Source organism: Bubalus kerabau, chromosome 1 (assembly GCF_029407905.1).
Source record: "Bubalus kerabau isolate K-KA32 ecotype Philippines breed swamp buffalo chromosome 1, PCC_UOA_SB_1v2, whole genome shotgun sequence".
Lineage (NCBI taxonomy): Eukaryota > Metazoa > Chordata > Mammalia > Artiodactyla > Bovidae > Bubalus > Bubalus kerabau.
This window is the reverse complement of record NC_073624.1, coordinates 24,314,630-24,339,088: the sequence shown is the minus strand read 5'-3', so window position 1 is coordinate 24,339,088 and position 24,459 is coordinate 24,314,630. Positions and strand designations below refer to the sequence as shown.

General features: G+C 37.6%; 1 protein-coding gene and 1 pseudogene across 8 annotated transcripts in view; both read left to right on the top strand.

The window, feature by feature from the left end:
• Window positions 1-24,459, top strand: part of LRP6 (LDL receptor related protein 6) — a 178,109-nt gene that overhangs the window by 22,632 nt on the left and 131,018 nt on the right. The window contains exon 2 of one of the 8 annotated variants that reach the window (XM_055570419.1): window positions 19,994-20,092. The exons of the other annotated variants lie outside the window; for them this stretch is intronic. Within the exon in view, the coding sequence (XP_055426394.1) occupies window positions 20,085-20,092 (8 nt within the window). The 5' untranslated portion in view covers window positions 19,994-20,084. The remainder of the gene's footprint in view (window positions 1-19,993; window positions 20,093-24,459) is intronic. 8 annotated transcript variants of the gene reach the window in all.
• Window positions 5,551-7,506, top strand: LOC129645229 (60S ribosomal protein L17-like; annotated as a pseudogene).

Below are 24,459 nucleotides of genomic sequence, written 5' to 3'. Positions count from 1 at the left end.
GGTGGAGCTCCTGAATGTGATCCACAGCGACTGTTCTAATCTTAGAGATGTTGAGGAGCTGCAGAACTAGTTCAGTGGAAAGAGAATGATTTATAATTTCCTTGTCAGTTAAGTACGTGTAATTGTCATAACTTGAGTATGTTTAAAAGTATTTTCTATACTGGTGTATCCCAGATGACTAAAATAGTTGCTGCCACATAGTAGATATTAAGTAAAAATTTCAGTAAATATTTCTTTTATAATCCTCTATTAATTGTTCTTGTGAGGGACATTTGTTTTCTAAGCAATGTAAACTTTAGTGTGGTCTTGTGAATTCTAAATCAGTATGGCTTTGATTGCAAATGTTAATTTGAAACATGGTTAAGATTTTTAGTCTTTCATTAGAAGTTTTCAAAATTGTATTTTAAAGATACACTCATTGGAGAATGTTTCATGTCACATCTAGCTTTGTTAATTAGCAAGCAAGTTATTTTGTTTTCTTGGATGTCAGTTTCCTCATTTCTAAAATGAGTTCCTTTCAATTTTGAACTTTAAAAGCCAGACATTTAAAAAAAGTACTCTATCTCATTTTAAAGACATTATTTAAGCTTTAAAAGCCAGACATTTAAAGAAAGTACTCTCATTTTAAAAACTGTATTTTATAGTTACACATTCAGTCTAATTTAGATATTTTATACTTAATAATTGTGTTTCTCAGAACAGGTTCTTTAGATTTTGTTTCTACTGCCGTTATTGCACATGCTGTCACATTCAGCCTCCTTTTTTAGGCTGTTTCACCTCTAAAACTAGCTTAAACCTTTTTTCCAGTTCCACTTGTAAACTGAAAAGTACTTTAAAATATCAAAGGATATATTTTGTATGAAGAGTGGAAAATGTGGCCCATTACTTTCAAGCAGGTTATATATATTCAGATATGCTTGGTATATATATTCAGATATGCTTGGAGATAGGTGTTTTTGAAATTACCTAAAAAGAGTGTGTTGGAAAGCCACGAATCCAGGAAACCTGTATTATAGGTTTACTTTACTAGCCTCTGGGATAGAAATCAAGGCCCATAGAAGGTAAAATTTTTTTTTAAGAATAAATAAATAAATGTGTGTATTTAATTGTATGTATTCTCAAATGTTAGTGTCGATCTTTTCTCTTACAAGTGTCATCCAGCTTTTAATCCTTTATATCTAGTGATACATATCACATCTCATTGAGTTTTGATTGTGTGGTTTACCATTTTTATGTTGTATGTCTCCAGGCCTACTTTAATTGAGGGAATATTAAAAGGGAGTATTTGCAGTATGACTAAATGACTCTAAGTAGCCTAGTCTCTTAATAGCTTTCTTTGCCTTTTATCAATAAATAAAAGCTGTCCTTGCTTGCACATTGACGTTTTGATTTATCCTAGCAAAAGAGAAGAATGATATTTTATGAGAGTAATGAATATAGGATACCTTTATCTGAGTTCTCTGCATTTTAGTGTTCTTATATATCCTTGCTGTATTTCAGTGTGATTGGCTCTTTAGAAATTTTAGCAAATTAGTTTGAGCACACCTGATATTTGTGTTATTGAATCTTTAAGATTTTGGAAGGAGGAGTATGTGACAGCTATTCTTTGCAAGATTTTCTGATTTTTATATTGTTGGCTTTCCTACCTCTTGGATCACACTTTTCCTTTCTTAATAACTCTTAAGTTTAAAAGTATATCGTTTATTCTTTCCCTAAGATCATATACATTCCCACAGTTTTTGCATAGAAGCAGATAGCCGATTATCTGTAAAGCTCCATATCCTGAAGCACTGGTTCTGTGTATGAAAGCTCTCGCTCTGTCTGAATGCTCAATAACGTACAATTTTGAAAGGTGTCCTCTTGATCAATTGGGGAAGCCTGTTTTCTGCCAATTAAATCCTGGGAGTGGTAGGGAATTTTAAGGATCTTCTTGATAAATGACCTTCACTTTTTGGCTGAACAAACCTAGTCCTTTGGGTAAAATAAAAGAAAGTCAGATTCTTGGTTGACATTTTCCAGTTCCACGTTAGGTCCTTTTTTTTCCCCATGAAAAGTGTTCTGCTGAAGCTATGGTTTTTTGTTTTTTTTTTGGTCCTCTTTTTTTGCACGTTGAATTACTTAAAAAATGCAACCTGGTGGTTTTATTTAAAAGAGGATTTTATAAATTCTGTGTTTTTAGATTTACTCACTGTACTGATTTCTTATTTTACTATTTTTTTGCATCCCACTTAATCCAGTTGGTTTTAGCTTCCTTCTGCTTGCAGTATGTTCTTTAATATTTCAGCAGAAGTCTGTTAATGGTAAGCTTCTGGAGTTTGTCTGCAAATATATTTATTTTGTCCTCATTCTTGGAAAGATAATTATTTGATTATAGAATTCTCTGTGATTTGTTATTTTCACTCAGTCCTTCGAGGGTATTATGACTTTTAATTGTTGCTGTGAGAAGTCTGTTCTCTAATTATTGTTGCTTTGTAATTAATTTTTTTCTGGTTTCTTAAAAGCAATCCCTGCATTCCTAAATTTTTGGTACTTTGCAGCTCTGTTCACTTTGTGTCCGGATGTGGCTGTGTTTTATTTATCCTGCTTAGAAGCCTTGTTTCTAGAATATAATCATCATTGTTCTTTATTCTAGAAAGTTATCCATCATTTTCTTTTCCTTTATTCTCTTTAGTCTTCTCTGGAATTCCTGTTTGATGTATGTGGACCACCTGATTTTATGCTCCATGCCCCTTAATCTTGCTTTCATATCTTCTCTGACTTTATCTCTCTGGGCTTGTGGTTATTTTTTGCACCTGCCTTCCAGATAATTCTTTGTTCAGCTGTGCCTAATTTTGCAGCTTAGTATCAGTGATTGTGTTTTGCTTTTGTAGAATTTCTTTATGCCCTTCATTTAAAACTTACTATGAGATCGTTACCCTACATAAAAGAAGAAATATTGTATCAATAATATTAGACTTAGAAAATGTTAGAAAAATAGTTGATAGTTCTTGTATAACTTTTACCTGCATGCACAGTCCTTCAGTCTTGTCTAACTCTCTGTGACCTTCATGGGCTGTAACCTCCCAGGCTCCTCTGTCCTTGGGATTTTCCTGGCAGGAGTTCTGGAGTGGGTTGTCATTTCTTCTCCAGGGGATCATCCTGACCTAGGGATCAAACTTGAATCTCCTGTGGCTTCTGCATTGACAGGTGGATTCTTTATCCCTGAGCCACTTAGGAAACCCATAATCTTTACCTTGCTTCCCTTAATATTATATTTTGTGTAATCATAGAAGAGTTATCTAGATCAGGAAATAAATTAATGTTGATACAATATGGTTAACTGATCTCTAGACCGTACTTGCGTTTCTCTAATTTTCCCACAAGGGTCCTTTTTGTGGTCGAGGGTTCCATGTTGCATTTAGTTGTTATTTCCTTAGTCTGTTCTAATCTGGGACATTTTACCAGTCTTTGTCTTCATAACCATGACCTTTTGAAGGTTACTAAGGCCAATCAGTGGGAGAAGGTAATGGCACCCCACTCCAGTACTGTTGCCCGGAGAATCCCATGGATGGAGAAGCCTGGTAGGCTGCAGTCCATGGGGTCGCTAAGAGTCAGACACTACTGAGTGACTTCACTTTCACTTTCCACTTTCATGCATTGGAGAAGAAAATGGCAACCCACTCCAGTGTTCTTGCCTGGAGAATCCCATGGACGGAGAAGCCTGTTAGGCTGCAGTCCATGGGGTCGCACTGAGTCGGACATGACTGAAGTGACTTAGCAGCAGCAGCAGCAAGGCCAATCAGTTTGCAGAATGTCCTTCATTTAGGATTTGTCTGAGGTTTTCCTTTGATCAGTTATAGGTTTTTGGCGTAGCAGAGGTCACGTGACGTTCTCCCCTCAGGGCAACGTATCAGCAGATGTGTGGTGTGGATACTGGTGATGTATTCTTTGATCCCTTGGTTATCGCTTTCTCTGCCAGGTTTTGTGTGTGTGTTTATATTTTCCCCTCTTGTAATAACTGCCTGAAACTGTGCAGCTATCTTGCTTCTTATCATACAGCTACAGCCTGCATCCTCAGTCATGTCTGACTCTTTGTGACCCCATGAACTGTAGCCCGCCAGGCTCCCCTGTACGTGGAATTTTCTAGGGAAGGATTCTGGAGTGGGTTGTCATTTCCTCCTCCAACGGATCTTCCTGACCCAGAGATCGAACCCACATAAGCTCGAACCCACATCTCCAAAGTCTCCTGTGTTGGTAGACGGATTCTTTAGTACTGAGCCACGTGAGAAGTCCACTTCTTACATTACTTTTAAGCAACCTTTGTTCGTTTTTGCCTACAACAATTAATACTGTGGTTTTCTGCCAAATGGTGATATTTGCAGTTCCATTGTTCCTCTTAAACATGCATTATTAGTTAGAATTCTACCTTAAGGAAGAACTGTCCTGTCTTTCCTACTTAGGCATTTAGCCAATAATTTATATGAATATGGACTCAGGGGCATTTGTTTATTCTATAAGTTATAATCCATTACTGTCTTTTTCTTGTTCAGGTTGTCCTAGATTTTGCCATTGGGAGTTCCTTCAGGTTTGCTCCTGTGTTCTTTTGACAGGCCCTCATCATTTTTAAACACTTATTTACTATCTGCAAAGCACAAGATGTTCCACATTCATCCTGTCCTTTTGCTTCATCCTTTGACTCAACCCCTTCTCCAAGGAGCTCTGTCTCCTTTATTGGAAGATGGTATTGAGGAGCTAAGATCTGGGAGCTGGGTGTGTTCACGCTGGATTTTCATTGCAGTGAATAGTTGAGAGATACATGTAGGAAGTACATGTGTGTGTGTTTGTATATATATATACACCTAGTTCGTGTGTGTGTATCTGTATCCACATATTAAAAAAATGAGCTTGTGTTTATCTCCAATTCCAACCCACCACTTACAAAATTATGTTACAGTCTTCTCCCCTTTCTCCCCAAAACCTTTTCTTTATTATTCCAGTTTATGATAGTGAGAAATGGTGTTCTCATTGTCCACAATGTATTTTATTTCCTCAATCCTAGTGTACAAATTTCAGAATTGCCAACCTGTACTCTTGTGAGAAACAAATTTTTTGTCTGGAATGCACTACTGTGAAAATCCTGTCAGTCAGAATGCTCTCTTCCAAATGTATTTAGGTAAATTTTCCTTCCCACCAGTTGCAGTGTGGCATTTGTAATATATTACTGTTTGTGTTCCGTTTGGAATATCTTCGTATCCTGGTTGATTTTAATTATCAATTTATTTTTGGGTTGTGTGAAGCAATTGCCATGTTTCCTAGAGGTAGAAATAACACAAAAAGCTTTAACTCAGTAGCATCCTTCCTCCTGATCCTTCTGCGATGGTCCCATTTCCCCTTTCTTTCCAGCTTGTCCCTCCCCATTTACCCCCTAGGATATCTTATTATTATTTATTTCTAGTTTTATTATTTAATTGAATTCCTTTTTGTACAGATGAGCTGATACATATAAATTTTTTAATATTTTTTTTTTTTACATGAAAGAGGAACCTACTAAAGATGTTCTCCTGCACTTTGTTTTTTAACTAACAGCGGAGAAGGCAATGGCACCCCACTCCAGTACTGTTGCCTGGAAAAGCCCATGGATGGAGGAGCCTGGTAGGCGGCAGTCCATGGGGTCGCTAAGAGTCGGACACGACTGAGCGACTTCACTTTCACTTTTCACTTTCGCGCATTGGAGAAGGAAATGGCAACCCACTTGAATGTTCTTGCCTGGAGAATCCTAGGGATGGAGGAGCCTGGTGGGCTGCCATCTATGGGGTCGCACAGAGTCGGACACGACTGAAGCGACTTGGCAGCAGTAGCAGCAGCAGTATTCTGAATATCACTCCATATCACTTCGTAGAGATCTTCCTTGTTTTTTTTGTTGTTTGTTTTGGCGACTGCCTAGTATTCCATTGTGTGATTATAGCATATTCAGCTACTCTCCTGTTTTGTTAGCTGAGGTGTTTTAAAGCAAATCCACACAGTGACATTTCACTCTGAAAAGTGGGTATTTTCCTCCCTAACCACAATACCATCTTCTTCCACGCACCCCAAATGAACAAGTCTTTAATATTATAGATGACTCAGTCCATATTCTGATATCTGTCATAGCCTCATAAATGCTATTTTATAGTTGGTATACTTGAATTAGGATTTAAAACAAGGTTCACCGATTGCACTTGATGATGTCTCTTAAGTTTCTCTGGAATAGTCCCTCCCTATCTATTTTTTTCTCATGCTTTTATTGAGAAGGTTCTGTAGTTGTTTTGTAGAATGTTACGGATTTGGGGTTTTCTAAGAGATACTTGGGCTGTTTGATTTATTTTTACTCCTTTACGTTTCTTGTAAAAATTCAAGTTTATGATAGGAGACTTGGTTAGCGAATTCATTGTCTTGGCACAAGTGCTTCATAGGTAGTATTAAGTACGTTATCACATCAGAAAGTGCATAGTATTTTGTTCTACCTATAGGGATGTTAAGATGGCTCAATAGATGATGAAAGTTTGTATTTTTATTATAATATTGAGCTTTTCCTTTTACATCGTTCAAGTAATCTGTGGAATGATCCTTTTGTACAAGGCCAATATCCAGTTCCTTGTCTACTGATTATTTTAACATCCACTGATTATCACTTCTTGTTTTGTTAAGGATGTCTGTTACTTTTTTATGACGTCTGTCCCATGTGGTTTAGTCTTTTATGTGTTTTGGTAATTTAAAATAGTTACAGTCTCTATCCAGATTATTCAGTTGTCTGAATTTCTTAGAAATCCACTTGTGTTCTTTGTTAAATTTCCTGATTCTTAAGGTGAACTGTTTCCTTAGGTGTTTCATAGTTTTAAATTGTGAGTTGGCTTCCTTTTCCGGTAAGCGGCCTGAGGTGACCCCTAAAAATGGTGCGCTATTCACTTGACGCAGAAAACCCTACAAAATCATGCAAATCAAGAGGTTCAAATCTTCGTGTTCACTTTAAGAGCACTCGTGAAACTGCCCAGGCCGTAAAGGGTATGCATATCCGGAAGGCCAACAAGTATCTGAAGGATGTCACTTTAAAGAAGCAGTGTGTGCCATTCCGTCGTTACAACGGTGGAGTTGGTAGGTGTGCACAGGCCAAACAGTGGGGCTGGATGCAGGGTCCTTGGCCCAAAAAGAGTGCTGAATTTTTACTACGCATGCTCAAAAATGCAGAGAGTAATGCTGAACTTAAGGGCTTAGATGTAGATTCTCTGGTCATTGAGCACATCCAAGTGAACAAAGCCCCCAAGATGCGGCGCAGGACTTACAGAGCTTACGGTCGGATCAACCCCTACCTGAGCTCTCCCTGCCACATTGAGATGAGATGAAAAAGAACAGATTGTTCCTAAACCAGAAGAGGAGGTTGCACAGAAGAAAAAGATATCCCAGAAGAAACTGAAGAAACAAAAACTTAGGGCCCGGGAATAAATGCCACAAAAAATAAATGCAAATAAAAGTTAAATAAAATAAAATAAATTGTGAGTTGATCTTCAGAGGGGTTGTTTGTGTGACTCCTGAGTGGCTTCAGGTAGAGGGTCATGAAAAACAAACCTCTCTTCCTCCGGAGAGAGGTTTGTTTTTGCCATGCACACTACAGGTGTTTCCAGAGATCACTTTATTTTTAAACTTAAGTATAACTTAGATGTACTAAAATGCACAGGTTTTCTGTGCTGTTTTGATGTACGTATATACTTGTATTACCACCCAGTTCAAGCAGAGATGATTTTTTATATTTAATTTTGGAGTTAGGAGTTCCCGTACAGTGTAGATAGAATAAATTCAGACGCTTAAACCTATGTGAGGGCATTGTGATTACAGGTTTTGGTGGTTTTTCCTACCTTTTCAGAGCTTAGGCCAAGGCAGAAAATTTCTTTGCCTCCTTCTGCCAGTGGCAGGTTTCTGTACTTGATTGTTCCCTGAAGGTCTGTGCTTTGTGCAGAAATCTTAGTTATAACACAGTGCTTTCTTCTTGTGTGTCAGGGCCTTATTTTCCTGTTTTGCCGTTGAGACAGCAGTTTCTGAGTTGAGAATGTCCTTCAGGGTGGCCGTAGCATCAAGCGTGTACTGCTTTGTTGTTGTTGTTGTTTAGTTGCTAAGTACTTCTTTTTATTTCCGTATTAACTTTTGGCTCTTCAGAGATTTGATTTCCCCTGCTTTCATACCTTAGTTGTACATTTAAAGTAGTGTTTATGTAATTTTTTTTATATACACACATATATATGTATCAAGTCCATTTGACCAATTATAACACACCATAAGCTACTCAGTGACTGAGTAGCTTATAACAACAGAGATTTTGCTGCTTATAGTTCTGGAGGCTGGAAAGTCCAAAGTCAAGGTGCCAGCTTGGTCCTCTTCTGATGAGGGCCCTCCTCCTGGTTCATGCACCTTCCTTCCGTGTCCTCATGTGGTGGAAGAGCCTAGGGGATCTCTCTTTTATAAGGCACTAATCCCACTCCTGATCGCTCTGCCCTTAAAGCGAAGCACCTCCCAGAGGCCCCACATTCTAATAGTATCATCTTTGAGGATTTCAACATGGGAATTATGAAGAAACATAAACATTCAGACCATAGCAATGTATAAATCAAAAGGCTCGCCACTGATTCTAGGAAAAGGAAGGTTTTCTGGTTATGTTGTTAATAAACTACCAGAAATAGAAACTCTAACTTTTATGTTTTTAAATATTACCTTTTGTTCTTGGGAATATATGTGCATGATAGTTGGGCATTATTCATACTTAGTAATACCTGTGCTAATGACTTCTTTTAATTATAGGTAGGATTATATAAGTAACTTCAAGGATCATGGAGTGATTTATGACCTAATATAGATCTGGTTCACTTAGTTTTTATGACTCAATTCTAAATGTTGTCTTAATTAGCCACCTTTTTATATAATTACATCTTGTAAAGGATGAAAATTTATCCCTTCTGTTCAGCTTTATTGAAAGTGAACATTTCTAAGTATTTTTGTTAGAGGAAGCTGGATTCGGATTAAGTATACATGCTAGATTAGGAGTTTGTGAATATTTTGGAAAATTTATTGTTTTTTCCTTACATAATCTTAGAAGTTACATGCTTGGGATTGTAATAAATTTGTATAAAATGGCTGCTATCTAGTCTGATTGACATTTGAGATATTTTTATTTTATTGGCATAAGAAATTTTGGTATCTTGAAAAGTCAGTGTTTACTTCCATTAGTTATTTCCTAATTAAACTCTGTCTTCTGCCCTTCACTCCATTTAAAAATTATTTTCCAGAAAGCATTGCAAATGGGTATCATGCCAGATACAGCAGTTAAAGTACATTTGTGTGGAAACTAGTGACAATAACAACCTAGTACTGGTTTGCATGATTTTTGATGGATGGCAGATGTCCATACTACTGCAAAGTGGAGTTGTAACCACATGTATTTAATTGTTCAGTGTCAAGTAAATACGTTTATATTCTCTTAATTCAAAGCCAAGATAGAACCCATAAGCCAAAATAAGAGGCCAAATAGGCTACATAATTGGAAAGTTAGTGATAATTGTTGCTGAAGAAAGATTTCTCTTATATGAATGAGCCTGTTACTTGGCTTTTACGAAGCCATGGGAGATACTTAGCAAACACTTAACATATTTCCTAGAGAATACTTTAGATATCCTTTTGGCTTTTAAATATGATGCTGATAAAAAAGTGTTTGCAGAATATATTACACAGCTAGTTAAATTTAGCAGCTTTACTGTTAAGTGCTTTTAGGTAACCCTAGGTTACTAAGCCAAGTTAACTGTCCAAACAAAAACGAAACAAGCGAAACCAAACTGACTAGTTAATATGTGTACCCCAATTATTTTTTATTTTTGGAAAGAGTCCAAAATAAAATGAGGTAGTCCAGGAGTTTACCTAATAGTCTAATTTTTAGGCAGCTGGGTTAAGGGTGGAGGTTTTCAGGCCCCAGTGTTAAATATTATTCATTCTAATAATAGAAACTGTTTATATCATATCCTCCAGATAATCTGGAGAATGTTTTTTTCCTTCTACTTCAGGAATTTTCTTTTTTCTCTGCATCATGAAGTCTCTAGTCTGCTAGCAGTCTTGATGTTCTCCATTCTACTAGCTGGTCTTTAGAAAAAAAGTTTATGCCTTTCTTTTACTGGCTGGTGCCCACCCCTCTTTAAGGAGTAACTGTCTTAGAAGAAGTAGCCTCTAAATATTGTTCTTTGTTAAATCTAATGCCTTTATTAAATCTAGTATCTATGACATTCAAGCTTTTAGAAGGTGCCCTTTACTATATAAACCTAATTTCTTCATATTGTTTTATGCAGCTTAATAGAGCAAGAGTTGGTATTCATGTTACATATTTTAGTCCTGGAAATGACATTCCCTCACCTCTCCAATGCAGATACAACTCTTGATGGCTTATTTGACATTTGTTACCCCCATGATGCTTTCTGTTGGCAGCTGTCTTCTAGCTGTGTAAAGTTTTTGGGAATTTTGAAGTCAGAATCATCTTGAAAAACAACAAACTTGTAAAGGGTTCAATTTTGTTTTAAATTATATACTATATAATTAATGTGAAAAATCATAAAGTTAAAACGGGTAAATTTTAAATTTCTTTTGTAGACTTTACTTGGAATTTTTCTAAGTTACATAATATTTCTGATACATAGAATAAGCCTTAAGTTTCTTCCAGTACCTAGAATACTAGAGTCTGTTATATTTATAGAGATATTGTATATTTATGCCATGTCTGGATTACATATATTTGAAAGCAGAGCATACTAGTCTTGTGTTGCATTTATACTAAGGGATGTAAATTGATACTCATTTAACAGTGTTAAAATGTTGTAGCTCAAACTTAGTCCCCTCACCTGGACCAAATAATGCTCTTAGATAATCAAACTCAAAATACAGAGTAGTAAATCCTCTGTATCTACTTTGGATAGAGAGGATACTTTGATTTTGGAGGAAAATACCAGTGGGTTGCTTCCCCTTCTCCTGCAAGGATTTTTCTCCTCCGCTCATGTTGAATGATGAGTTTGGGTTACAGAAATGGAATTCCCGGTGACGAGATCAGCTGTTGTAGCTGTCCAACATCACATATCTGTGCAAGGGTCTTGAGCACAGGGCTCAGTAGCTTCCATTCATTTGAATCAGCTTCAGTGCTTCATCCTCAAGTGCCATGAATGCTGCTTTCCTGGCTCGCTAGGGCCCATTGCCATTTTTTCCCTGTACTCCCTGGAGAAGGACAAAGTTTCATAAAGCACATTCTGAGGCTGAAACCCAGGAAAAACTGTATTGAGGAGAAGACGCATCAGAGAGCCTCATTCTGCAGAAAGGTCACTGCATAGACTGGAGACATTTTAGGAATGACATTTAATCTCTCTAATCTCTCTCTCTTATTCTTTCTTTTGGTTACATAATTTAGCTGCTTTTGGGAAAATGCACAGAATCAAGATTTGGTACCAGTCTTAACACTAAAAATGAGTACCAGGGTTTATAGAACAGTAAACTGAAGCAGAAACAGCTTTGCCTTTTTAAAAAAAAAAATAGACTTTGTTTTTATAGCTGTTTTAGGTTCACAGCAGAATTGAGTGGGACAAATATTCCTAATTCCTTCCTTCTGTACTTTACATTACTGCTGTCCTTTGTTTCACACACACATACACACACACACACACACACATAAAATTAACAAATACATTGTTGCTGTTGTTGTTTTGAACAAATTGCTGTTTGATCAATTAAGAATAAGTAAAAAGAAAGAAAAGTTTTTTTGATATTCATTTATTCCTTCTCTAATATGCTTCGTTTTTTAAAGATATAGATCTGAGTTTCTTACCTGTGTCATTTTCCTTCTCTCTGAAAGAATGTCTTTTCTTACAAAGTAGGTCTCTAGATAATGAATCCCCTAAAGTTTTGTTTGTCTGAGAAAGTCTTTATTTCTCCTTTACTTTTGAAGGATAATTTTGCAGGGTACAGAGTTCTAGATTGGTAGGTTTTCCCTCTCAATTCATTTTTTCTGCTTGCTCTTCTCTGAGGTTCTTGGGTGTGTGGTTTGGTATCTGATACTAATTTGGGAAAATTCTAAGTTAGTAGAATTTTCTTCAAATTAGAATATGTTTCAAGTGATTCTTCTTCTTTTCTTTCTAGAATTCCTGTTATGCATATGGGTATGAAAGTGAAAGGCAAAACTTACCCAGTCACGTCCGACTCTTTGAGACCCCATGGACTATACAGTTCATGAAATTCTCCAGGCCAGAATATTGGAGTATTCTGTTCCCAAAAAGCTGTTCCCCTCTCCAGGGGATCTTCCCAACCCAGGTGTTGAACCTAGGTCTCCTGCATTGCAGGTGGATTCTTTACCAGCTGAGCCACCAGGGACGCCCTGCATATGATACACCTTTTGTAGTTGTCCCACAGTTCTGGAATATTGTATTCTATTCCCCCCAGCCCCCTCAGTCTTTTTATTCTTTCTCTGCTTTTTAGCTTGGAAATCTGTATGGACATTTCACAAATGCAGAGATTCTTTCTTCAGGTCTGTCCAGTCTACTAATGAGCCCATTGAAGACACTTGTTTCTGTTACAGTGTTTTTGATCTCCAGTGATTCTTTCTGCGTCTTTCTTAGAATTTTTCTGGTTATTCTGTCTGTTCTTGCATGCTGCCTTTTTTTTTTTTTTTTCCCCCCATTTGAGTCCTTAGCATATTATTCATGGTTGTTTCTAATTCCTGGTCTGATAATTCCAACATTACTGCCATATCTAAGTCTGGTTCTGATGCTTGCTTTGTCTGTTCAATCTTTTTTTCCCTTTTAGTAAGACTTACAATTTTTTTGTTGAAAACTGAACATTATATACTGGGCAAAAAGAACTGCAGTAAATAAGTATTTAGTAATGTGTTGAATGTGGTCCACTGGAGAAGGGAATGGCAAACCACTTCAGTATTCTTGCCTCTAGAACCCCATGAACAGTATGAAAAGACAAAATGATAGGATACTGAAAGAGGAACTCCCCAGGTCAGTAGGTGCCCAATATGCTACTGGAAATCAGTGGAGAAATAACTCCAGAAAGAATGAAGGGATGGAGCTAAAGCAAAAACAATACCCAGTTGTGGATGTGACTGGTGATAGAAGCAAGGTCCGATGCTGTAAAGAGCAATATTGCATAGGAACCTGGAATGTCAGGTCCATGAATCAAGGCAAATTGGAAGTGGTCAAACAAGAGATGGCAAGAGTGAATGTAGACATTCTAGGAATCAGCGAACTACAATGGACTGGAATGGGTGAATTTAACTCAGATGACCATTATATCTACTAGTGCGGGCAGGAATCCCTCAGAAGAAATGGAGTAGCCATCATGGTCAACAAAAGAGTTTGAAATGCAGTACTTGGATGCAATCTCAAAAATGACAGAATGATCTCTGTTTGTTTCCAAGGCAACCCATTCAATATCACAGTAATCCAAGTCTATGCCCCAACCAGTAACTCTGAAGAAGCTGAAGTTGAACGGTTCTATGAAGACCTCCAAGACCTTTTAGAACTAACACCCAAAAAAGATGTCCTTTTCATTATAGGGGACTGGAATGCAAAAGTAGGAAGTCAAGAAACACCTGGAGTAACAGGCAAATTTGGCCTTGGAATATGGAATGAAGCAGGGCATAATCGAGTTTTGCCAAGAAAATGCACTGGTCATAGCAAACACCCTCTTCCAACAACACAAGAGAAGACTCTACACATGGACATCACCAGATGGTCAACACCAAAATCAGATTGATTATATTCTTTGCAGCCAAAGATGGAGAAGCTCGATACAGTCAACAAAAAGACGACCAGGAGCTGACTGTGGCTCAGATCATGAGCTCCTTATTGCCAAATTCAGACCAAAATTGAAGAAAGTAGGGAAGACCACTAGACCATTCAGGTATGACCTAAATCAAATCCCTTATGATTATACAGTGGAAGTGAGAAATAGATTTAAGGGACTAGATCTGATAGAGTGCCTGATGAACTATGGATGGAGGTTTGTGACATTGTACAGGAGACAGGGATCAAGGCCATCCCCATGGAAAAGAAATGCAAAAAAGCAAAATGGCTGTGTGGGGAGGCCTTACAAATAGCTGTGAAAAGAAGAGAAGCGAAAAGCAAAGGAGAAAAGGAAAGATATAAGCATCTGAATGCAGAGTTCCAAAGAATAGCAAGAAGAGATAAGAAAGCCTTCCTCAGCAATCAGTGCAAAGAAATGGAGGAAAACAACAGAATGGGAAAGACTAGAGATCTCTTGAAGAAAATTAGAGATACCAAGGGAACATTTCATGCAAAGATGGGCTTGATAAAGGACAGAAATGGTATGGACCTAACAGAAGCAGAAGATATTAAGAAGAGATGGCAAGAATACACAGAAGAACTGTACAAAAAAGATCTTCATGACCCAGATAACCACCATGGTGTGATCACTCACCTAGAGTCAGATATCCTGGAATGTGAAGTTAAGTGGGCCTTAGAAAGCATCATTACGAACAAAGCTAGTGGAGGTGATGGAATTCCAGTTGAGCTGTTTCAAGTCCTGAAAGATGATGCTGCAAAAGTGCTGCAATCAATATGCCAGCCAATTTGGAAAACTCAGCAGTGGACACAGGACTGGGAAAGGTCAGTTTTCATTCCAATCCCAAAGAAAGGCAATGCCAAAGAATGCTCAAACTACCGCACAATTGCACTCATCTCACACACTAGTAAAGTAATGCTCAAAATTCTTCAAGCCAGGCTTCAGCAGTACGTGAACTGTGAACTTCCAGATGTTCAAGCTGGTTTTAGAAAAGGCAGAGGAACCGGAGACCAAATTGCTAACATCTGCTGGATCATCAAAAAAGCAAGAGAGTTCCAGAAAAGCATCTATTTCTGCTTTATTGACTATGCCAAAGCCTTTGACTCTGTAGATCACAATAAACTGTGGAAAATTCTTCAAGAGATGGGAATACCAGACCACCTGACCTGCCTCTTGAGAAATCTGTATGCAGGTCAGGAAGCAACAGTTAGAACTGGACAAAGAACAACAGATTGGTTCCAAATAGGAAAAGGAGTACGTCAAGGCTGTATATTGTCACCCTGCTTATTTAACTTATATGCAGAGTACATCATGAGAAACGCTGGGCTGGAAGAAGCACAAGCTGAAATCAAGATTGCCGGGAGAAATATCCATCACCTCAGATATGCAGATGACACCACCCTTATGGCAGAAGGTGAAGAGGAACTAAAAAGCCTCTTGATGAAAGTGAAAGAGGAGAGTGAAAAAGTTGGCTTAAAACTCAACATTCGGAAAACGAAGATCATGGCATCTGGTCCCATCACTTCATGGCAAATAGATGGGGAAACAGTGGAAACAGTGTCAGATTTTATTTTTCTGGGCTCCAAAATCACTGCAGATGGTGACTGCAGCCTTGAAATTAAAAGATGCTTGCTCCTTGGAAGGAAAGTTATGACCAACCTAGATAGCATATTGAAAAGCAGAGACATTAATTTGCCAACAAATGTCCGTCTAGTCAAGGCTCTGGCTTTTCCTGTGGTCCTGTATGGATGTGAGAGTTGGACTGTGAAGAAAGCTGAGTGCCGCAGAATTGATGCTTTTGAACTGTGGTGTTGGAGAAGCCTCTTGAGAGTCCCTTGGACTGCAAGGAGATCCAACCAGTCCATTCTGAAGATCAGCCCTGGGATTTCTTTGGAAGGAATGATGCTAAAGCTGAAACTCCAGTACTTTGGCCAGCTCATGCGAAGAGTTGACTCACTGGAAAAGACTCTGATGCTGGGAGGGATTGGGGGTAGGAGGAGAAGGGGACGACAGAGGATGAGATGGCTGGATGGCATCACCGACTGGATGGACATGAGTTTGGGTAAACTCCAGGAGTTGGTGTTGGACAGGGAAGCCTGGCGTGCTGTGATTCATGGGGTTACAGAATCGGACTTGACTGAGCGACTGAACTGAACTGAATGTGTTGAAGTGTTAGGAGAGGGAATGTGTTCTATAGTTCTGAGTAGGTCTCGGTCTTTTAGTGAGTCTTTTAGTTGCTGGGCTGGTAGTGCCACAAATACATCTTAGATGTTTTTCATCCCCTTAGGAGCAGCAGAGGGTGCTGAGTTTGGTTTTCCCTTCTCTCAGGTCTGGAAGGCTCTGATGAAGCACCCAATTGGTTGGGATAGTCTCTCGATCTTGAGGGCAGGCCTTGTTAAGAAGAATAGAATACTGATGTAGTTCAAAAGTTATTATTTTTGTCTTGGACGTTGCTGGAAGGGTGAGAGTTTCTTTGGTGGTTGCTTTGGTCTTCACAGTGAGCGCCTGGCAGAGTTGCTGGAGGAGGACTCTCCAGAGTGTGAGGCTCACCTCGTGACTGCCGCTCTGGAGTTTTTGAGGTTTGTTTATACCAAGCCTGTAGCAACTCATCAGTTAACAGTTTAGATTCCACTGCCCTGGTTCTGGTTCCCACGTAGGTTTCTCCTTTCGGGTTTCTGCCCTGCTAAGTTATTAGTCTCTGTATCTGCTTGTCTCTCCAATTTTTGGATCAGCAGTTTGTTCTCTAACCCAGTTCTCTGATGGATCTAAGAATTGTTGACATTTTTTTCAGTTTGTTCAGGTTTTTGTTTGTCATTAGGATGGAGTGATGAGTTCTAAGCTTCTTACATGCTGTACCAGAAATTGAAAGTTAGGACTTTGCTTTTTTGTATTAAAAATCCAAATACATAAAGCTTATGTAATACAGTATTTATTAACTAGAAGAATGTTACATAATATAATCTAGAGTCTTAATTTTGATAGATGAGTTTCAGACATGTTCAGGAATTTTAATTTGGATTGGGGCAGACATCCAGGGAATAGAACCTATATGCTTTTATATCTTACTTATGGATCTTACTTAGTCTTTTTCTAGTTTCCTAATCCATTGATAATGGGTCTGTTGATAACTTTCTTTATTACATACTGTTTGTCTACAGTAAACATACTTTTTAGACTAGACTGACTCTAAGAATCCTTACGGTGAGACTGAACTAAGGAAGTGAACTCATATCATCTCAGTTTATATGTAAGAAAACCGAAGTGGAAATGAAAGCAGTAAAATGAATTCATAACTTTTATTTTTATTATTATTATTATTTTTTTTACTTTACTGTATTGTATTGGTTTTGCCATACATCAACATGCATCTGCCACGGGTGTACACGTGTTCCCCATCCTGAACCCCCCTCCTACCTCCTTCCCCTATAAATGTCTTTTAAAGTTTTCATTAATCTATTAATGATAGAGGCTTAAGTGAAACCCTCAGAACTTGGTTGTAAAATAGAATATGAAATCTGTTTTCTTACAACTCGGTAACATTTTCCTTTGAAGCCTAATCATGAGCAGACAACTGTTTGTAGTCTGAAAGTAGGTTTTCTGAAATGTCTCCTCCTAGAGTGAAAACAGTGGTGTATAGATGGAGATAAGCCTGCAATATGGAGACTCTATATTTTGTTTAGTAGAATTAAAGAGGACTCTGGAAATTTGTGTGTTTGCCTGAAGAATAAGTAGTAAAATTGTAAGCTGTTGTATGTATATAGAAGATGAGAAGCATTATCAAAGAGCACACTGTTAATTTGTCAAAACTCATAGAACTCTACAGCAGAAAGAGAACCTTAATGTATGCAAATTAAAAAAAAAAAACAACCTTGTAGGTGTTTGGAGGATCCCAGGATAAAATGCAGATAGAGCCAAACAAATCTAATTCTGTTAGAAATGTATGAAAAAAATCTGAATAGAATGGGGGAGGAAAGGGGCTCACCTAAGTAACTTTGGAAATGCTTGGAACCTGTTAGACTGAAGGCAAAAGGAACTGCACATAAGTAGTGTCCTCAGGTTCAATATGTTTCTTCCCACAGAGGAATAGTTAACAATTCTGATTCTATACTAGAATTCACCAAGTCAGGAAGATAGGTGGTAGGTGGTGGGAACAAGGTTTCTCAGTGTTGGAGTAGGAGGTTACAGACAAGCAAGGGAAGGAGGGTACAGTGATCCATGTGGTCATGGATTAGAATTGGAGGCATTAGTATGAGCTCACATTTAACTTAATGTCGATACAAGTATACATCATATATGAGTTTAGTTCATTAGCCTCAGAGCAATCAAAAACAGAAATTTCATTCCTAGAATGAATGGTTTTTTATAATCAAGGTGGGAGTAGTTGAAAAGTATATTGTAGCTAATATTTTAGGTGTTTGCCTCAATACGTATTGTGGGATTTTTCACATCTTACAGAATTAGAGAGTCCTAAATCCAGACCTAAGTGTTGGCGAGTAGTATTGCCATATTCTTGAATGATCTCTTGGAGATTTGTATTGATACAAATACAATCCCTTGATCACAGTTACGATCGTATGTTGCAGTATTTGTAGTTTTATATAAATTATTGTTAAATATATGTGATATGCTCCTTCCTTCTCTCTCTCTCATTCTCAGGGGGAAACAGCAATGGTGTTTGAATGGAGCTAATACTTGTATGTAATTTTCAGTTAAACAGTTTGTGGATAAGACTGTAGAATGGCCATTTCCTAGTCATTCTGGGAGGCTGAGATAAATGACTATAACATGCATATAAAGATTTGGGAAAACTTAGGTTCAGTTTTTTCTTTTGATGAAAGGAAGGGTTTGATTGAATGAAATGACTGGGGAAATATTTCTTTAAAACCTTGGAGTGTCTTTATAATTTTTATGCTTGGCTAATGGCATGAATACTTAACCACATTTTTGGGAAGAATGATTTAAAATATTTTATCTTGGTGTTGGACTGTGTCAGCTATAATTTTGGGTTCAGAAAATAGTCACAATATGATTGAAATTTAATGGGTGGTTTTTCCAAATTAACCAAGGAGCATTTTGCCAAATGCTTTATAGATTTATCCTAGGAGTATTGCTTAGTGTTTTTTAGAGTTGTGTATACTACTATTACTATGTTTTACTATGTATTTTCTGATGTCACAAAAATACATATATAAGGAAAGATAATACTGTGGTTTCATTCTCTTATTACAACGCAAATTCTGATTTAGTAGTTTTGTATGGAGCCTGAGATTTTGCTAAGGCTGTTGGTCTGTGGACCACATTTACAAAGCGTTATTGCTGATGGTTCAGAAGCTCTTTGTTGTTTACAAAAGTTTCTCTTTTTTTAATAGGGGTATAATGTTACATACAATAAAATTATCATATTTATTGTATGGTGTTATGAATTTTAACAAATGAATATAGTTGTGTACTGTTCAAGATGAACAAAGCTGGACCCTGGTTAAAATGTAAGCACAGATTTTAATCAGTAATTTATTATTGCATTATGGAAGAGACTGCAGTGTGAATGGAACTGGACTTTTATTTGTACAGCAGTGACTTGGGGTTTTAAAGGAAGAATAATGCAATTGAGAAGGGATTAGTGGGGATTCATTGGAGTCAGGGAAGTGATAAATAACAAAAAACTGGAAGAGGAGCTTTTTGTTATTGGTTTATGTGAAACTACCTGGATTGGTTAACTGTTGCCCATCAGAAGCTCTCCCCATCCCACACATCCTGCCAGACAGAAGAAGCTCAGGTGTTTGCTGGAACAAACAGTAAATTCTTGCAGCTTTGAGTGTTTTCAGGCAGGTGCTTTTAAGAGGAGCTGGGGCATCCTAAGGATGCAGCCATGAAACTGTGTTAGCATTTTATGGAAGTCTTTATCAGTCATAAAGACATAAGTCTTAATAGGCATAGTTGAGAAAGGACTCAGGAGCCGGCTAGAGTTTAAAGTCTTTGCCATATCACCGCCACAGTCAAACAGTCAAGATGTAGAACTGTTCTATCATTGTCCTGCTCCCCGCCCCCCCCCCCCCCCCCCACATTTCCACATGCTTTTTTGTACTTATGTTGTTGTCCCATCCTCAGCTCTTGGTAATTACTGATTTGTTCTTTGTTCCTATTATTCTATCTTTTCCAGACTGTCATGTAAATGAAATGATGTAAATGAAACGATATAGATTTTTGAGACTGGCTTCTTTGACTCAGCATAATACATTTGAGATTCATCTATGTTGTTGTGAGTAGCCATAGTTTTTGTTGTTTTTGTTGTAGCTGAGTGGTATCCTGTGATATTGATCTATTAGTTTGTCCATTAATTAGTTCAGGGATTTTTGAGTTGTTTCCAGTTTTGGTAATTACAAATCCATTGTAAACATTCATGTACAGGTTTTTGTGTGAACATTAGTTTTCATGTCTCTTCCTCCTCTTGGGTAATGCCTAGAAGTCAGATTGTTGGATTCTGTGGTAACTGTAAATAACTTCATAAGAAATTGAAAATTTCCTGAAGTGGTTATATTGTATTTTATTCCCACTAGCAGTCTTTGAAAATTTCAGTTGTTCTGCAGCCTCATTGGCATTTGTAATGTCAGTTTCCTTTGTGAAGTAAAAGTCGCTCAGTCGTGTCCGACTCTTTGTGACCCCATGGACTATACAGTCTATGGAATTCTCCAGTCCATAATATTGGAGTGGACAGCCTTTCCCTTCTCCAGGGGGTCTTCCCAGCCCAGGGATTGAACCTAGGTCTCCTACATTGCAGGCGAATTCTTTACCAGCTGAGCCACAAGGGAAGCCCAAGAATGCTGGAGTGGGTAGCATATCCCTTCCCCAGAGGATCTTCCTGATCCAGGAATTGAACCAGGATCTCCTGCATTGCGGGTGGATTCTTTACCAACTGAGCTATTCTTATATGTATATTGTGATCTCATTGTGGTTTTAATTTGTATTTCTCTAATAGCTAGTGATGGTGAGCTTGTCTTTATATATTTAATGTTACTTGTATACCTTTGCTAGCAAGAATAACAAGGAGATTTTTGAGCATTGCTTTACTAGCATGTGAGATGAGTGCAATTGTGTGGTAGGCTGAGCATTCTATACTGCCTTTCTTTGGGATTGGAATGAAAACTGACCTTTTCTAGTCCTGTGGCCACTGCTGAGTTTTCCAAATTTGCTGGCATATTGAGTGCAGCAATTTCACAGCATCATCTTTTATTTATTTATTTATTTTTTGGCATTTTTTCTAAATTTTAATTAGCGATTTAAAACAATTACAGTTAAGAGCCATAAATGACTCCTCTGGGGAATTGAGATAAAAGGAAAAATAGCACATGCTGCTGCTGCTGCGTCGCTTCAGTCATGTCCGACTCGGTGCAACCCCATAGACAGCAGCCCAACAGGCTCCCCCATCCCTGGGATTCTCCAGGCGAGAACACTGGAGTGGGTTGCCATTTCCTTCTCCAAGAGCATCATCTTTTAGAATTTGAAATAACTTAGCTGGAATTCCATCACCTCCACTAGCTTTGTTAGCATTGATGCTTCCTAGCGCCCACTGAACTTTGTACTCCAGGATGTCTGGCTCTAGGTGAGTGATCATATCATCGTGATTATCTGGGTCATGAAGATCGTTTTTGTATAGTTTTCCTGTGTATTCTTGCCACCTCTTCTTAATATCTTCTGCTTCTGTTAGGTCCATACCGTTTCTGTTCTTTGTTGTGCCCATCTTGGCATGAAATGTTCCCTTGGTATCTCTGATTTTTTGAAGAGATCTCTAGTCTTTCCCATTCTATTGTTTTCCTCTATTTGTTTGCATTGATCACTAAGGAAATGGCAACCTACTCCAGTATTCTTGCCTGGGAAATCCCTTGGATAGAGGAGCTTAGTAGGCTCTAGTCCATGGGGTTGCAAAGAGTCGGACATGACTGAGCACACACATGCAAACACACGTGCACACACACAGACATTAAATCTTGGAAACCTTTGCCTAATCTAGGGTCACAACAGTTTTCTCCTGTGTTTTCTTCTAGAAGTCTTAGATTTTGCATTTAACTCTATGACCCATTTTGACTTAAAATTTGTGTATAATTTGTGGTGTGATTGAAGTACATCTTTCGGCATGTGAATATCCAGTTGTTCTAGCATCATTTGTTGAAAAGACTGTCTTCTATTAAACTGTCTTTAAACCAGATATGTGAATCTGTTTCTGGACTCTGTTCATTTGATCTTTGCATCCATTGTTTTGTCAATAGCATGCTCTCTTGACTACTGTAGTCAAGATAGTAAGTCTTGAAAACAGTTATTATGAGTTCTCCAAGATGGTTTTCATTTTCAGAATTGTTGTGGCAACTCTAATCTTTGATATTTTGAATGAATATTAGTATCAGCTTGTCAAACTCTAATTAAATCTTGTTGGAATTTTGATTGTAAATCCCAATTCGTTTTGGGAGAATTGACATATTAACCACCATCCATGAACATAGATTATCTTTATTTAGGTCTTTGATTTTTTTATCCCTATTTTGTAGTTTTCAGCACATAGGTCATACACATTATTACATTTTTACCAAAAAATTTTATGTTTTATGATTCTACTGTAAATGATACTATTTAGAAATTTTAATTTCCAATTGTTCATTGCTTTTGTATAAATAAATTGATTTTTATATTAACTTTCTATTATGAGATCTTGCTCATCTCACATACCGAGTCTAGAGGTTTGAAACTTTTTATAGGGGTTTCCTTGGTGCCTCAGTGGTAAAGAACACATCTGCCAGTGCAGGGCATGCAGGTTTGATCCCTGGGTTGGGAAGATCACCTTGAGGAGATGGCAGCCCATTCCAGAATTCTTGCTTGGGAAGTCCCATGGACAAAGGAGCCTGGCAGGCTACAGTCTATGGGGTCACAAAAGAGTTGGACATAACTTAGTGACTAAACAACGATGACCCTTCTTATATATTAGGTTGATTGGCTAAAATTTTGTTGAGCCTTTTTGTGTTTGTCTTCATGACAGATTCTGGTTTATAGGTTTTTTTTCCTCTTGTCATGTTCAGATTTGGGGATCAGGGTCATGCTGACTTCATAAAATGCATTGGATATTTGTTTTTCCCTCCTGTTTTGGGGGCGAATTTGTGTCAAATTGGTATTTAGTCTTGAAATCTTTGATGGAATTCACCAGTTCAGCCATCTAGACCGTCCTTGAGTTTTCTTTACTGGAAGACTTTAAATTGTGAAGCTCTTTTCTTTAATAGACATATTAAATGTTCATAGCTTTCATAGTTTGTGTCTTCAGTTTGTCAAACTTGGGGTAATTAAGTTGTAACTGATAGCTGTTTAATGTTTATCTGGTGTGTTGTATAGTTCCTTTGTTCCTGACATTAGTAGGAATGTGGCTTTTTTTTTCTTGGTTAGTTCAAGTTTTATCAAGTTTACTGATAGTTTCAAATGCCTTGGTTTTTTGTTTTATTGATTTTTTTTTCTCTTTTCAATTGCATTGATTTATGTTATCTTTATTTCCTTTCTTATGCTTCAATTTTAATTTTTTTCTAGTTCCTTAAGGTGGAAGCCTAGGTCATTGATTGAGAAACTTTATTCTTTTATAATATAAGCATTTAATCTTACTTTTCTTTGAACGTGTTTAGTTGCACCATATTATTTTGATATGATGTGTTTCTGGTTTCATTAAATTATAAACATTTTCTAATTTCCTTTGATTCTTATGAGAAGTTGGAGGAAGTCCCCCAGACCACTCTCACTTTTGATACCAGAGGCAAATTTGGAGTCCTCAAGACTACTCTTAGGTTCAGTTATTCACTAGAGAATTAGAATAACTCATAGAATCACTTGAAATTGTAATATGCCTGTTCTGGTTTATTTCAATGAAAGCATTCAAATAAGTCACCCAAGGGAAGAGAGCCTCCAGTTGTTTTCTCTCAGTGGAGTTATGTGACCTCATGCAGAGTAATGCAAATGAGAGAAGCTCACCTGAGGCCTATAGTGTAGTTTTTATTGGGGCAGACAGAGTGCCTGCTTGATTGACCTTTTAGTCTCCTCCAGCCCCTCCAAGAGAGTGAGCTGATATTGAGTGGCCCAAAGCACCCACCATAAATCACATTGTTAACATAGACGGTCTGTGCTGGCCCAGGGCTCCAGATAAGCAAAAGCACACTTACCAGGCAGGACAGTCCAGCAGTTTAGACATTACCTGCCAGTAGCTGAGGGCCAAAGACAAGGTTAATAATTTGCTGCCTACATGTGTTCAGAAGAGTATATTAGTTAATTTTGAAATTTTAATGCTTATCTAGATATCTTTCTCTTACCGAGATCAATTCTATGTATTTGTGGCCAGAGAATATACTTGAATGAATTTAATTCTTTTTAGTTGCATGGCTCATGTCTTTGAATATTCCATATGTGCTTGAGAAGACTGTTTATTCTGCTGTTTTGAGGTGTCTTCGTTTCCTGTACACTGACATATTTTTAAGTTATTTGGTCCTTCAAATTTTTATAGAATTTACCAGTAAATATTTGGGCTTTGTTTTCCCTGTTTCTCCCCCTCTGGAAAAGATGAACCACTCTTTTAGTGGGCTCTATTCAGGTTTTTAAAACTTTTAT